The following is a 14,501-nucleotide window of genomic DNA, read 5'->3' as shown; positions in this document are numbered from 1 at the left end:
TGCAGCAGCAACAGCTGGCAAGTGCACTGCTTGACTCGTGGACCCCTCCTGGGTGTCTTTCGTAAGACACACTGTATATTTACCTTGGAAAGTAGTATATAAAATTTTTAAGTCTTTGATAACATTTTATAGCATTCTATGTTGTCCCTCTTCTTAATAGTGTTTATAAACCCCCTTTCAAACATTTTGGTTATGTATTCCTCACGTTTGTGTATAACTGTCAGCAACAAACCTGAAGTTTATCTTCCATAATGTTTCACATGAATCTTCAGTTTCTACCCACATATTAGTTGATTAAACAGTTCACTATTTTACTGCCAATTCAGTGTCTAGCAGGCACAAAAGCTTGGTGATCAGACATGTCATGCCTTAGTGTGCTGATGGACAGTTTGTCGGCACTGACAACGCCAACACGTTTGACGCTAAATATTGTCTCCTCTGGACACTATCAGCATTTTTCATGATAACAATGCCTGCAGCTTTTACTGAATTCCATTCTAGCTTTTTTGTTACAAAGTGTGGTACATTATCCCCTTTAAACTCCATATTTACGAATGGAATTTTTGTCAACTTGAGCACAGCTTGAAACACCCTCACAGCCAGAAGAATTACAAACTTTTAGAGAAGTAAATAACTCTGTGGTCACCTTAAGGAAGAATGTCTGTTGGTGGCATCAATGTCTGTAGACATAAATATAGTGCATCTGTCCTTTGTTGTTAATGAGTGGGTCCAGTGCCACTATGAGGAAGTATTCAGTGAATTTGGTGGACAATGATTCCATCGAGAGCACATTTCTGACACAGATATTTTCTGGCAACTCAGTATCATTCATATCATTATTTTTGTTTGATTCTTATCTAATAATGGTTCAGTTTTTTCTCCTTATCCTTGGAATGTTTTATTTTTGTACACAATGCACATTTCCCTTTTTGAATGGCACACTGGAGGATTTTACACTTCTGGTGGTAATGGATTTTCGTCTCTTGACTACTGCCTGTCCTTTAAAATTACATCTACATCTACATGATTACTCTGCTATTTACAATTAAGTGCCTGGCAGAGGGGTCATTGAATCACTTTTAAGCTACTTCTCTATCATTCCACTCCTGAACAGTGAGTGAGAAAAAGGAACACTTAAATTTTTCCATGTGAGCTTCGATTTCTCTTACTTTATTATGACATCATTTCTCCCTATGTAAGTGGGCACCAACAAAGTATTACCATATTCTGAAGAGAACTTTTTAAATGTCCTCCATCAAACCTATCTAAATCAGATCACACACCACCTAGCAATACTCCAGAAGAGACCAGACAAGTGTAATGTAAGCAGTCTCTTTAGTAGACTGGTTACATTTTCTACGTGCTCTGCAAATATGTCTCAGGCTTTGGTATGCTTTCCCCACAACATTATCTATGTGACAGTTACAATTTAGATTATTTGTAACTGTAATCCCTATGTACTTAGTTGAATTTACAGCCTTTAGGTTTGTCTGATTTTTCATATAACTGAAATGTAGTGGATTCTTTTTGGTGCTTCTGTGGATGACTTCACACTTTTCTTGCTTTAGAGTCAGCTGCCACTTTTTGCACGATACATATATCTTGTGCAAATCATTTTGCAATTCATTTTGACCATGTGATGACTTTACATGATAGTAAATGACAGCATCACCTTCAAACAATCTAAGAGGACTGCTCAGATTGTCACCTAGTTCATTTTGAAGATCAGGAACAACTGAGGGCCTACAAGACTTCCTTGAGGAATGCCAGATATTACTTTTGTTTAAGTTGGTGACTTTTTCTCAATTATTATGAATTGCAACCTTTCTGGTAGTAAATAGTGAATCCAGTCACATGAATCCAGCCGGGCACACAGTTTAATTAAAAGTCACTTGTGAGGAATAGTTTCAAGAGCCTGCTGGGAATTTAAAAATATGGGATCAATTTGACATTCCTGTTGATACCAGTCATTACTTCTTGAGAATAAAGAGCTAATTGTGTTTCACAAGAACTGCATTTTCTGTATCCATATTAGCTATCTGTCAATAAATCGTTTTCTTCCAGGTGATTCATAATGTTTGAGCACAGTATATGTTCCAAAATCCTACTGTAAATTTGAATTACTGATATGGATCTGTAATTCATTGGATTAATCCTATCCCCTTTTTTGATTAGTGGTGTGTGTGACTTGTGCAACTTTCCAGTCTTTGTGTGCAGATCTTTCTATGAGGGAACAGTGGTATATGATTTTTAAGTATGGAACTATTTTATCAGAATACTCTGAAAGGAACCTGACTGGTATATATTCTGGACCGGAAGCCTTGCTTGTCTTAAGTATTTTAAGCTGCTTCACTATACCAAGGATATCCATTTCTACGTTACTCATGTTGGCATTTGTTCTTGATGCAAATTCTGGATTAGTTACTTGTCTCCTTTTGTGAAGGCGTTTCAGAAAGTTGTATTTAATAACTCTGCTTTAGTGCAGTGACAGTATTGATTGCCTCTTCCCACTGGTGTACTTTATTTATAATCAGAATCTCTTTGGGTTTTCTGCTAGATTTTGAAACAGAGTTTCATTGTGGAAACTATTAAAAGCATCTTGCATTGAAGTACTCACTAAATTTTGAGCTTCTGCAAAACTTTGCAAGTCTTGGGAATTTTGCATTCTTTTAAATTGGCATGCTTTTTCATTGCTTCTGCAACAGCATTCTGACCTGTTTTGTGTACCATGGTGGATCAGTACCATCTTTTAATAATTTGTTTGGTATATATATTTCATTGCCAGTGACACTGAATTTAAACCACATCTGATCCAGACTTCCACAGTCACATTGGAAGGAGTGGAGACTGAGGAAGGTGTTAAGCAAATTTTTATCAGCTTTTTAAATGGGTGCATTTTGCATTTGTTTTTGTTGAGTTTGGATGTTATGGTATTCAATCTAGCTACAACAACCTTGTGGTCACTAATCACTGAATCTGTCATGATGCTCATTATTTGATCAGGATTATTTGTTGCTAAGAGGTCAAGTATGTTTTCGCAACCATTTAGATTTCACGTGGGCCCCTGAACTAGTTGTCCAAAATAATTTTCTGAGAAAACTTTCAGAACAGTTTTGGATTGTGTTTTATGACTACTACCGACTTTTAACATGTATTTTTGCCAACATATCATGGGCTGGTAGAAGACTCCACCAACTACAGCTGTACCTATTTGTAATGACACCCAAGTTTTCTTTGAATTAGTCAACACCTGTATCATCTGAGTCAGGAGGTCAATAAAAGGAATCAATAGCTAATTTATTCCAGTTGGCAAGTATAACCTCCACCCATACTATTTCATAGGAACTACCCATTTCAATTTCACTACAGGATAAACTATTTCTCACAACAATACATACTCCACCATCCAAACACAGTTATGCCTGTTGCAAAAATTTTGCCTGAACTGATCTCCGACTTTAGTCAGCTTTCCCTACCTATAACAATTTGAGATTCAGTACTCTCTGTTATCGCTTAGAGCTCTGGTTCTTTTCCAACACAGATACAATAGTTTACAACTGCAATATTGATTGGTCCTAAGTCTACCCTTCTCCTGTAAGTGTCGTGTATCCTTTGCAACTGAAGCCCTTTCTGCACTTTCCCAAGACCCTCTAACCTAAAAAACCATCCAGTCCCCTGCACATAGCCCCTGTAATCCATGTAGCTACTTCCTCAATGTAGTGAGCTCTTGACCTATTTAGCAGAATTCTCTGTCCTTAGTATGAAAAACTCTAATCTGTAAGTGCTGTAGAAGTGTGTTTAAAAAAAGTTTACTTTTCCATCTGCACTATCTCGTTCATACATCTGTTCCCAATATTATTTCTGTAACTTCTCTCTAAAGACTGTAATTGAATCATTGTTTGTGACTCTATGTGTTACAATTCTTCCCTTCTGTAGTCTAAACCAAACTAGCCAGTATATTTTATTGACAATATTTGACTGACATGGTTAGACAAAAAGTTACCTATTGCTTTTAAATCTGCACCACAGAAGTTGTCTGGGGATAGAAACAAATGGCCAACAGCTGTTGCACTACACCGGTGAGCCAAAACATTATGGCTCTCTCCCACCATAGATGAATATGCCACCTACTGGTGTTGAGGGCACATGGTACGGTAAGTGGAGCAGAGATAAATGGGGAATCACTTAAGTGATGACAGAGGCAGCAAATGGCAAATTCCACTGACATCAATTACTTTGACAAAGGTCAGATTGTTATGGCCCAGTGCCTAGAAAAGAACATCTCCTAAATGACAAATAAATGGATAGTGAAAAATACCAAACCCACTCTGTCAACTCATATTTCATTTTTAGGGATAAATATGAAAGTGGTTCTGGAAATCAAAATCTGACTATTTACCATCAAAACATATGTAGCCTGACGAACAAGATTAATGAACTCTTAATTAAAATCCAGGAGCCACAAGGTATAGATTGTGCCCATGTTCTGTGCTTTAGTGAGCACCATGTTATGTCAGATATTGAAAAAATTGCTATAGATAATTACTGCTTAGCAACATCTTACTGTAGAAAATTCATAGAAAAAGGTTGAGTAGCAATTTATGTCAGAAACAGAAACGCATTTAGTGTAATTAATGAGCAGTATTTTTGTATAGATCAACAGTTTGAAGTGTGTGCCATAGAGCTGGCTTTAAATAATTCTTATATAACAGTTGTAGCTTTATACAGGGCACCTTCAGGTAACTTAACTATTTTCTTGAAAAACTTTGATGCACTCTTAACATACATATTTAAACTCAGTAGAGATGTCACAGTTGTTGGAGACTTCAATGCAAATTTCCTAACGAACTGCAGAGACAGAATAGACATTGAGAACTTGATTCCTCATATAATCTCGCTTCTGTTGTAAATTTTCGCACCAGGATAACTTCACGAACAAAATAATTAAATGATAATGTATTTATTGACATAACCAAGATTGATGATATAGCTGTCAGGCAAGTCCTGAATGGTCTCTCTGACCCTGATGGACAAAGACTCACCATTAACAATTCAAATATTTGTGAGAATAATAGTGGTCCTAACTGGAAAATTACTTGGAAATCTACTGATGAAACTACTGAGATCTTTAAATCACATCTCCAAAACATAGACTGGGGTCCAGTATATAATGTAGAAAATGCCAATTCCAAATACAACTTTTTCAATAATGAAGTGGCTCTAATATTTGAAAGTACCTTCCAATAAAGAATATATAAAACCCATACTAAAAAATCCACCAACAAGCCTTGGATTACCACTGGAATTAGGATTTCCTGCAAAAGAAAGAGAGAGTTGTACAATGCCTTTAAAAAATCAGATGTCCCTAACCTTTTAAATAACTATAAAAAAATACTGTAAGATACTGAATAAAGTCATTCAGAAATCAAAAAGTATGTATCTGTGCTCAATAATTAATAACTCCACTAATAAAATCAAAACTATATGGGAACTGATATGAAATGAGACTAGTGCAAATTATCCCAACAAGACTAAAAATATTGCTCTTTTAACAATAAAGGTAAGCTAGTTCAAAATCAAGATATTGTAGCTAAAATCTTTAATGAGCACTTTTTAACTGTTGCTGACAAAACAACATGCAAAGGCTCTTCAGAAAATGCAATAAAATCTCTGAAAGAACTTTTCCCTAACTCTATTGACATGATAGGTATGGCCCCCATAACTGTGCAAGAAGTAAGAAAAACCATAGTTTCTCTAAAAAGTAAAAATTTATTGGGTGTAGACAATATTTCCAGCAAACTGCTAAAAGCGAGCTGTAACTAACTCTATAAAGTTCTAGCTCGTATATTCAATGCCTCTCTAAATCAAGGTATATTCCCTGACAGAATGAAGTATGTTACTGTGAAGCCTGTTACGTAAGTAGGTGTGTACCCACGCAAGCACAGTTAGAAATCGGAAACTAATGGAGTCTGAACTCAAGTTTCTTTTTTATTTCTCTCACATATAACAGGTTGTCAAGTAAGAGAATATATAAAACAGAATCAACAACAAAGAGTAAAAAGGTAGGTATGAGAATCACAGTCGACGGCTCTCTTCTCTGTGACTCCCATGCAAAATGTGGAGAATGATCTCTGTGGTTGGTGCGAATTTTACACATTGGCTGCGATCGATGTGTGCGGTAGTCGCCACATGAGCCCCCTTGGTGAGAGCAGAGCTCGGATGTTCCTCTCTGTAGCGGGCAGGGAAGTGCACTTGTCTGCCAGAATGCATAGTCGCACCGAGGCTGCTGCTTTATTGACTGCGGAGGAAACCTCTTAGTTCATCCCTATGAAATCCCCAAACCACCTTCCCTACCCTCTGGCTCCTACCCTTGTAACCGCCCCCGATGTAAAACCTGTCCCATGCACCCTCCCACCACCACCTACTCCAGTCCTGTAACCCAGAAGATGCACACGATCAAAGGCAGAGCCACGTGTGAAAGCATCCACACGATTTACCAGCTGACCTGCCTACACTGTGAAGCTTTCTATGTGGGAGTGACCAGCAACAAACTGTCCATTTGCATGAATGGACACAGGCAGACAGTGTTTGTTGGTAATGAGGATCACCCTGTGGCTAAACATGCCTTGGTGCACAGCCAGCACATCTTGGCACAGTGTTACACCGTCCAGGTTATCTGGATACTTCCCACTAGCACCAACCTGTCAGAACTCCGGAGATGGGAACTTGCCCTCCAGTATATCCTCTCTTCTCATTATCTGCCAGGCCTCTCAACCTCCGCTAATTTCAAGTTGTCGCCACTCATACCTCACCTGTCTTTCAACAACATCTTTGCCTGTGTACTTCTGCCTCGACTGGCATCTCTGCCCAAACTCTTTGCCTTTACAAATGTCTACTTGTATGTATGTGTGTGTGTGTGTGTGTGTGTGTGTGTGTGCGAGTCTATACCTGTCCTTTTCCCCCCTTAACGTAAGCTTTCCGCTCCTGGGATTGGAATGACTCCTTACCCTGTCCCTTAAAACCCACATCCTTTCGTCTTTCCCTCTCCTTACCTCTTTCCTGAAGAAGCAACCGTTGGTTGCGAAAGCTTGAATTTTATGTGTATGTTTGTGTATCTATCAACCTGCCAGCGCTTTTGTTTGGTAAGTCACATCAACTTTGTTTTTAGATATGTTATTGTATTGTATTGAATCATTCATCTACCATGTGTAATATACCAGTATGTATTGTATTGTATGATATCTATATTGTATTTGCTTTGACTCATTCCACATCTATGCGTAATCATGCCATACTGGATCCATGGAATATATATCTCAAATAAAAAAATAAATTCAATATTTCTTTCCTTCATTTGCAAATGAAACAAGAAAGGGAATGACTAGTAGGGGTACAAGGCACCCTCCAACATGTGCCATATGATGTAGACAGATTTATAATGGGTTACTGTCTGGAGAAAAGATAAACTGCCATAAATATCCAGTCAGCTCCTAATAAGATTTCAAAGTTGTGCAGAGATTGGTATGTTGCTTTAACTGTACAAATTCCAGGACAAACAGGATATATTTCTCAGTCTGCATCCTAGGTAAGTTTTTGTAATTCAAGATCAAGCATAATAGTTAACTTCTGAGAAAAGGTTCTGTGTACACAATAATTTATTCATTAAAAGAAGAAAAAACCTTAAAGGTGGAAGAAGAAGGTAAAATAATGTAGGGAAGGAATTAGCATAGATAAGATGGTTGCGACACATCTAATCCACTATTATAAGTGTTGCTTACATTGTGTAGTAGAAACTGCTGAAGAATAAGGACTAACATTGTATAGTAGAGACTGCTGAAAAATAAGGACTAACATGTGCTCAAACACAATTTAAGAAAGATTTTGTACATGTAATTTACAAATGGATTAATAAAATGAATGAAAGCCAGAAAATATTTTTACCTTGTGCTATTTCATCAAATGTGTTCTGATTGACCATTCTTTCCAGTATCTTCACAGCCATTAGCATTCGGCTGTTTACATCCAGTACTTGAACCTCCTTCTTTTTTGTTTCTTCTTTCTTCATAGCTCCAGATGTTGCAGGTTTCTCTTTCTTTTCCTTATCTTTTTCACGCTGTTGTGTTAAGAAATCTTCATGATATGCATCATATATAACCCACTGCGTTACTTGTTCAGAAAACTTTGCACGTGGTGGAGGTATTGTTTGCGTATCCACATCCTAATAATAACAGTAACCAATTACATAAAAATTACTCACTATTAATAGGCAAACAGGGATCAAGAGATAGATGTCCCGCATAAATTAAACTTTGTAGTTACGCAAGTAAAGACTGAGACAATACAACAATTTCTTTTTTTTCTTTTTTGGGTGTTAGTGCCACATCATATTTTTCTCAATATTTGGGAAATGACAACAAACACAATAATTTTGACCATCAATGGTCCAAATGAATGTGATACATCGTCAATGCCCACTGTTGCTGGGAGTTACAAAAGCCTTTATACATCTCTCTTGGAAATTCTATTTATTTGTGCAGCTTGTACTTTTTAAATGAGAGAGAATGACGTTAGGAGAAAGGTTTAAAAATGACACGAAGAAAACAAGAGGCTTGGGATTTAAAATCTCTGGGATAATAAGAGCATTAGAAATGGAGCACAAGTTCAAAGAAAATATATGTGGAGAATGAAATCAGCCATGTTCTTTTAAAGCATTCATCACAGCAGAGAACTCTATTTCAGGAAAACCACAGAAAGCCTAAACCTGGAAAAATGGAACGGGATTTGAAGCCCATGCCTCCTGACCACAAATAAAGTTCTCTTAAACACTGTGCCACCTCACTTGGGTGTATCAACTGCACCTGAACTAAAATATAGATAAAAGCTATAAACATCAATAACTTTGAAATAGATCTGGAAATTCAGTAGTTATTGAATAATGGTTCCTTCATTATTTGACAGGTTTATGTATAGCATGTTTTAAAAAATTGTAATCATTAGCAATTTTTTCCTCATAATATCACTTTTGTGTGTATTTCAACCATTCATTCAGCAACCAGTTCATTTATTCATAAAATATTACATATCCAATAGTGTCTTTGTGAAAATTTGAAAATTACAGTGTAAACGAGAGATAGGGTATAACATTATATTGAATTGTTTATCATTAGAGGCAAAGAATTATCTCAGTTGAATGAGAATGGTGGAGAATATTAGCGTTGACTACTTCTAAGAAAACATACTGGCACTTGTATAATATTAACTGCTGGATGGGGTTTGAACCTTAGTTCTGCTCAATGTTAGCTCTACACCTTTAACACTCTGTGACCTCACTCAATACCACACAGACTAAGTTAAAACCTCTTAGTTTATATAAAGATTCATTGACTAATTACTTTTATTGATTGGAAATGCAGCAGTTTCTAGCGGTTTCTCAAAGAGAAATTTTTCTTCAGTTTCTTTTTAAATTTGATTTTGCTGTCTGTCAGACATTTTATATCAAGGGATAGGTGACCAAAAATTTTTGTGGCAGCATTGTGCACCCTTTTAGCCCTAAAGCCAACCTTAATGTGGAGTAATAAGTGTCATTTTTACTTTGACTATTGAATTTAGGTTTATCACTGTTCCTTTTGAACTGCAGTGGCTTGTTACCAAAAAACTTCATGAAGGAATAAATATATTGTGAAGCTCTAATCAAAATGCCTAACTCCTAAAACAGATATCTATAAGATGGTATTATTCATAAAGTATATAATTCTGAATGAAAATATGCAACTATTAACTTACAGACTTGTTTCGTCCCAAGATTGGCAATGATTCAAAGTGCAGATGTGGCTGAAATTGGTTGTTTTGGGAGTTCCAAAATGTGTTTTTTGAGTTTAAACTCCCTTCAATATAGACGCCTAAATTTTTTTAAGTTTCTACCCTAGTTATTATTTCTTCACCATATGTTACACTTATCATTTCTGTAATATCCCTGTCTCCCATCTACATCTGTATGACTACTTGATAATTCACACTTAAGTGCTTGGCCGAAGTTTCATCAAAACACCTTCAGAGTCTACCATTCCACACACGAGCAGTGTGCAGGAAAGACAGACACTTAAATCTTTCTGTGCAAGATCTGAGTTCTCTTAATTTATTATATTGGTCATTCCACTCCATACAGGTGGAAGTCAGGAAAATATTTTTGCACCGGGGGAAGAGAGTTGGTCATTGGAATTCCCTGCGGAGAAAAAAATCACACCTGTTGTTTAATGGCTGCTACCTCAACTCGCTTATCATATCTGTGATCCAGTCTCCCCTATTTCTTTATAATATAAAATGAACAGCTATTTTTTGAACTTATTCGGTGTCAATTGCCACTATTTGCACCATACAGATGTTATTGTTGTGGTCTTCAGTTCGAAGACTGGTTTGATGCAGCTCTCCATGTAAGCCTCTTCATCTTCAAGTAACTACTGCAACCTAAATCCATTTGAGTCTGTTTATGCTATTCATCTCTTGGTCTCCCTCTGCGAGTTTTACCCCCACACTTCTCTCCATTACTAAATTGGTGACCCCTTGACGTCTCAGAATGTGTCCTATCAACTGATCCCTTCTTTTGGTCAAGTTGTGCCACAAATTCCTTGCCTCCACAGTTCTATTCAGTACCTCCAGATTAGTTACATGATCTACCCATCTCATCCTCAGTATTGTTCTGTAACATAACATTTCAAAAGCTGCTATTTTCATCTTATCTAAATTATTTGTAGTCTATGTTTCATTTCCATACATGGATACACTCTAGACAAACACCTTCATAAAAGATTTCCTAACATTTAAGTCTATACTCAATGTTAACTAATTTCTCTTCGTCATTTGCTTTTCTTGCCATTGCCAGTCTACATTTTATATCCGCTCTGCTTCAACCATCACCAGTTATTTTGCTGTCCAAAACATAAGAAAATTTAACTACTTAATGTGTCTCTTTTTCTAATCTAATACCCTTAGCATCACCTGTTTTTATTCACATACATTCCATTATTGTTACTTTGGTTTTATTGATATACATCTTATATCCTCCTTTCAAGATGCTGTCCATTCCATTCAACTGCTCTTCCAAGTCCTTTGCTGCCTCCAACAGAATTATAGTGTCATTGGCAAACCTGAACTTTAATTCCTGCTCCAAGTTTTTCTTTGGTTTCCTTCACTGTTTGTTTAGTGTACAGATTTGATAACATCGGGGATAGGCTACAACCCAGTCTCATTCCCTTCTCAATTGCTGCTTCCCTTTTATGCCCCTCAACTCTGATAACTGCCATCTGGTTTATGTATAAGTTGTTCCTCAAGTCCACAAATGCTATAAATGTAGATTTCCTTTTCTTTGAACTATCTTCTAAGATAAATTGTAGTGACAGTATTGCCTCATGTGCTCTTAAATTTCTCTGGAATCCAGACTGATTTCCCCCAGTCAGCTTCTACCAGTTTTTTCATTCCTCTGTAAAGAATAAGTGTTAGTATTTTGCAACTATGACTTATTAAACTGATAGTTCAGTAATATTTCCACCTGTCAGCACCCGCTTTATTTGGAATTGTAATTATCACATTCTTCTTGAAGTCTGATAATACTACGCCTGTCTCATACATCTTGCACACCAGATAGAAGAGTTCTATCATGGCTTGCTCTCCCAAGGCTATCAGTACTTCAGACACGATGTTGACTAATACTGGAGCTTCGTTTCGACTTTGGTCTTCCTGTGCTCTGTCAAATTTTTCTCGCCAGTATCTTATCTCCCATCTCATCTTCATCCACGTCCTCTTCCATTTATATAAAATCATCACTCTTGTCCATACCCTCTATATATTCCTTCCACCTTTCAGCTTCCCTTCTTTGCTTAGAACTGGTTTTCCATCTGAGTTCTTAATATTCATACAGCAATTTCTCTTTACTGTAAAGGCATCTTCAATTTTGCTGTAGGTAATAGCTATCTTTCTTCCTAGTGACATACATTTCTAAATCCTTACATTTGCCCTCAAGTCATTACTGCTCAGCCATTTTGCCCTTTCTGTCAGTTTCAATTTTTGGACGTTTGCATTCCCTTCCACTTGCTGCATTTGCTGCATTTTCAAATTTTCTCCTTTCATCAATTAAATTTAATATCTCCTGTATTATTCAAGGGTTTCTACTAGGCCTTGTCTTCTTAACTGTTTGATCTTCTGCTGCTTTCACTGTTTCATCTCTTAAAGCTACCTATTCATCTTTTACTGTATTCCTTTCCCCTGTTATCGAGCGAGATGGTACAGTGGTTAGCACACTGGACTCACATTCAGGAGGATGATGGTTCAAACCTGCTCGGCCATCCTGATTTAGATTTTACATGATTTCTCTAAATCGCTTCAGGCAAATGACGACATGGTTCCTTTGAAAGGGCATGGTCAACTTCCTTCCCCATCTTTCCCTAATCCAATGGGAACAATGACATTATTTGGTCCCCTCCCAAAAATCAACCACCCAACTTTCCCCCGTTCTAGCCAACATTGCCTAATAATCCCTCTGAAACTCTCAACAAGCTCTGTTTCCGTGTTCTTAATTTCACACATTTTTGCAATTTCTTTAGTTTTAACATACAATTCAAAACCAATAAATTGTGGTCATTGTCCACATTTGCGCCTAGAAATATATTACAATTTAAAATCTGGTTCCAAAAGCTCTCTCTTACCATTATATAATCAATCTGAAATCTTCTGGTGTCTCCAGGTCGCTTACATATATACAATCTTCTGTCATGATTCTTAAACCAGGTATTAGCAATGATTAAATTAGATTCTGTGCAAAATTCTACATGGCAGGAAGCTCTATCGTTCCTTTCCCCCAGTCCATATTCACCTACTATTGTCGCTTCTCTCCCTTTTCCTACTACTGAATTCCATTCCTCCTTCACAATTAAATTTTCAATTCCCTTAACTATCTGAATAATTTCCTTTATCTCACCACACATTTCTTCAAGTTCATCATCTGCAGAGCTAGTTGGCATATAAACTTGTACTACAGTGGTAGGTGCAGGCTTTGTGTCTGTCTTGGCTATGATAATGCATTCGCTATGCTGTTCATTGTAGCTTAAATGCATTTCTATTTTCTTACTCATTATTAAACCCATTACTGTATTACTGTTACTTGATTTTGTATTTATAACCCTGTATTCACCTGACCAAAAGCAGTTTTCCTCTTGTCTCCGAACTTTACTAATTCCTACTGAATCTAACTTCAATCTGTCCATTTCCCTTTTTAAATTTTCTAACCTACCTGACTCATTAAGGGATCTAATATTCCACACTCCAATCCATAGAACGCCAGTTTTGTTTCTCCTTGATGAACGCCTTCTAAGTAGTCCATGCCTGGAAATCGAATGGGAGACTATTTTACCTCTGGAGTATTTTACCTAAGAGGATGCCATCATAATTTAGCCATACAGTAGACTTGCATGCCCTCAGCAAATATTATGGCTGTAATTCCCCCTTGTTTTCAGCTGTCGCAATACCAACACAGCAAGGCTGTTTTGGTTGGTGTCACAAGGCCAGACCAGTCAGTCATCCAGACTGTTGCCCCCGCAACTACTGAAAAGGCTGCTGCCACTCTTCAGGAACCACACGTTTGTATGGCCTCTCAACAGATACCCCTCCATTATGGTTGCACCTATGGTATGGCTCATTGTATTGCTGAGGCACACAGGCTACCCCACCGACAGCAGTGTCCATGGTTCATAGCAGTGGGAGGGAGGAGGGCTGGGAGGGGGGGGGGGGGAGGCTGGAACATACAGATATGTTATGTTATCTAAATCATTTTCAAATTTGTTTTAATCTTCTGATGACTTTACTGGACAGTAAACAACAGAATCATCAGCAAACAATCTAAGATGGCTGCTCAGATTGTCTCGTAAATCATTTACATAGATTAGGAACATCAGAGGGCCAATAACAACTCCATGGAAAATGCCAAATAATACTTCTGCTTTAATCAGAGATTTTCCATGACCTTCTATGGACAAAAAATCATAAATCCAGTTGTACAACTGAGACAGTATTTCACAGGCATGTAATTTGATTATAAGCTGTTTATGAGGGACTGTGTCAAAAGCCTTTTAGGAATTTAGAAATATGGTGTCAATTTGAAATCCCCTGTTGATAGCAATTATTACTTCATATGAATGATATTTTCTGAATCAGTGATGACTATATGTCAACAGATCATGTAATTCATAAAGTTCACACAGAGTACATGATGTCAGTGATATGAGTCTGCAATACAGCAGATTATTTCTATTTCCTTTCTTGTGAACTTGTACAAATAGTGCAGCTTTCCAGTCCCTTTGTTGAGTGAGTGTTTTTACATGATTGCTGATTATCATGCTCTGAAAGAAGCCTGGACTGGAGGACCTGCCTTTATTAGCTGATTTAAGTTTCTTCTTGAAAGAAGCCTGGACTGGAGGACCTGCCTTTATTAGCTGATTTAAGTTTCTTCTCTA

The 14,501-nt window shown here is 37.2% G+C and overlaps 1 protein-coding gene across 2 annotated transcripts in view; it reads right to left on the bottom strand.

Moving 5' to 3' along the window:
- The window catches only part of LOC126273102 (dynein intermediate chain 2, ciliary), a 305,511-nt gene that overhangs the window by 169,217 nt on the left and 121,793 nt on the right, over positions 1–14,501 (bottom strand). For both annotated transcript variants that reach the window (XM_049976536.1, XM_049976535.1), the window contains one exon: positions 7,942–8,218. In XM_049976536.1, the coding sequence (XP_049832493.1) occupies positions 7,942–8,218 (277 nt within the window). The remainder of the gene's footprint in view (positions 1–7,941; positions 8,219–14,501) is intronic.

The sequence above is a fragment of the Schistocerca gregaria genome, chromosome 5 (genome assembly GCF_023897955.1).
Source record: "Schistocerca gregaria isolate iqSchGreg1 chromosome 5, iqSchGreg1.2, whole genome shotgun sequence".
Lineage (NCBI taxonomy): Eukaryota > Metazoa > Arthropoda > Insecta > Orthoptera > Acrididae > Schistocerca > Schistocerca gregaria.
This window is presented reverse-complemented; position numbering and strand designations above follow the sequence as displayed.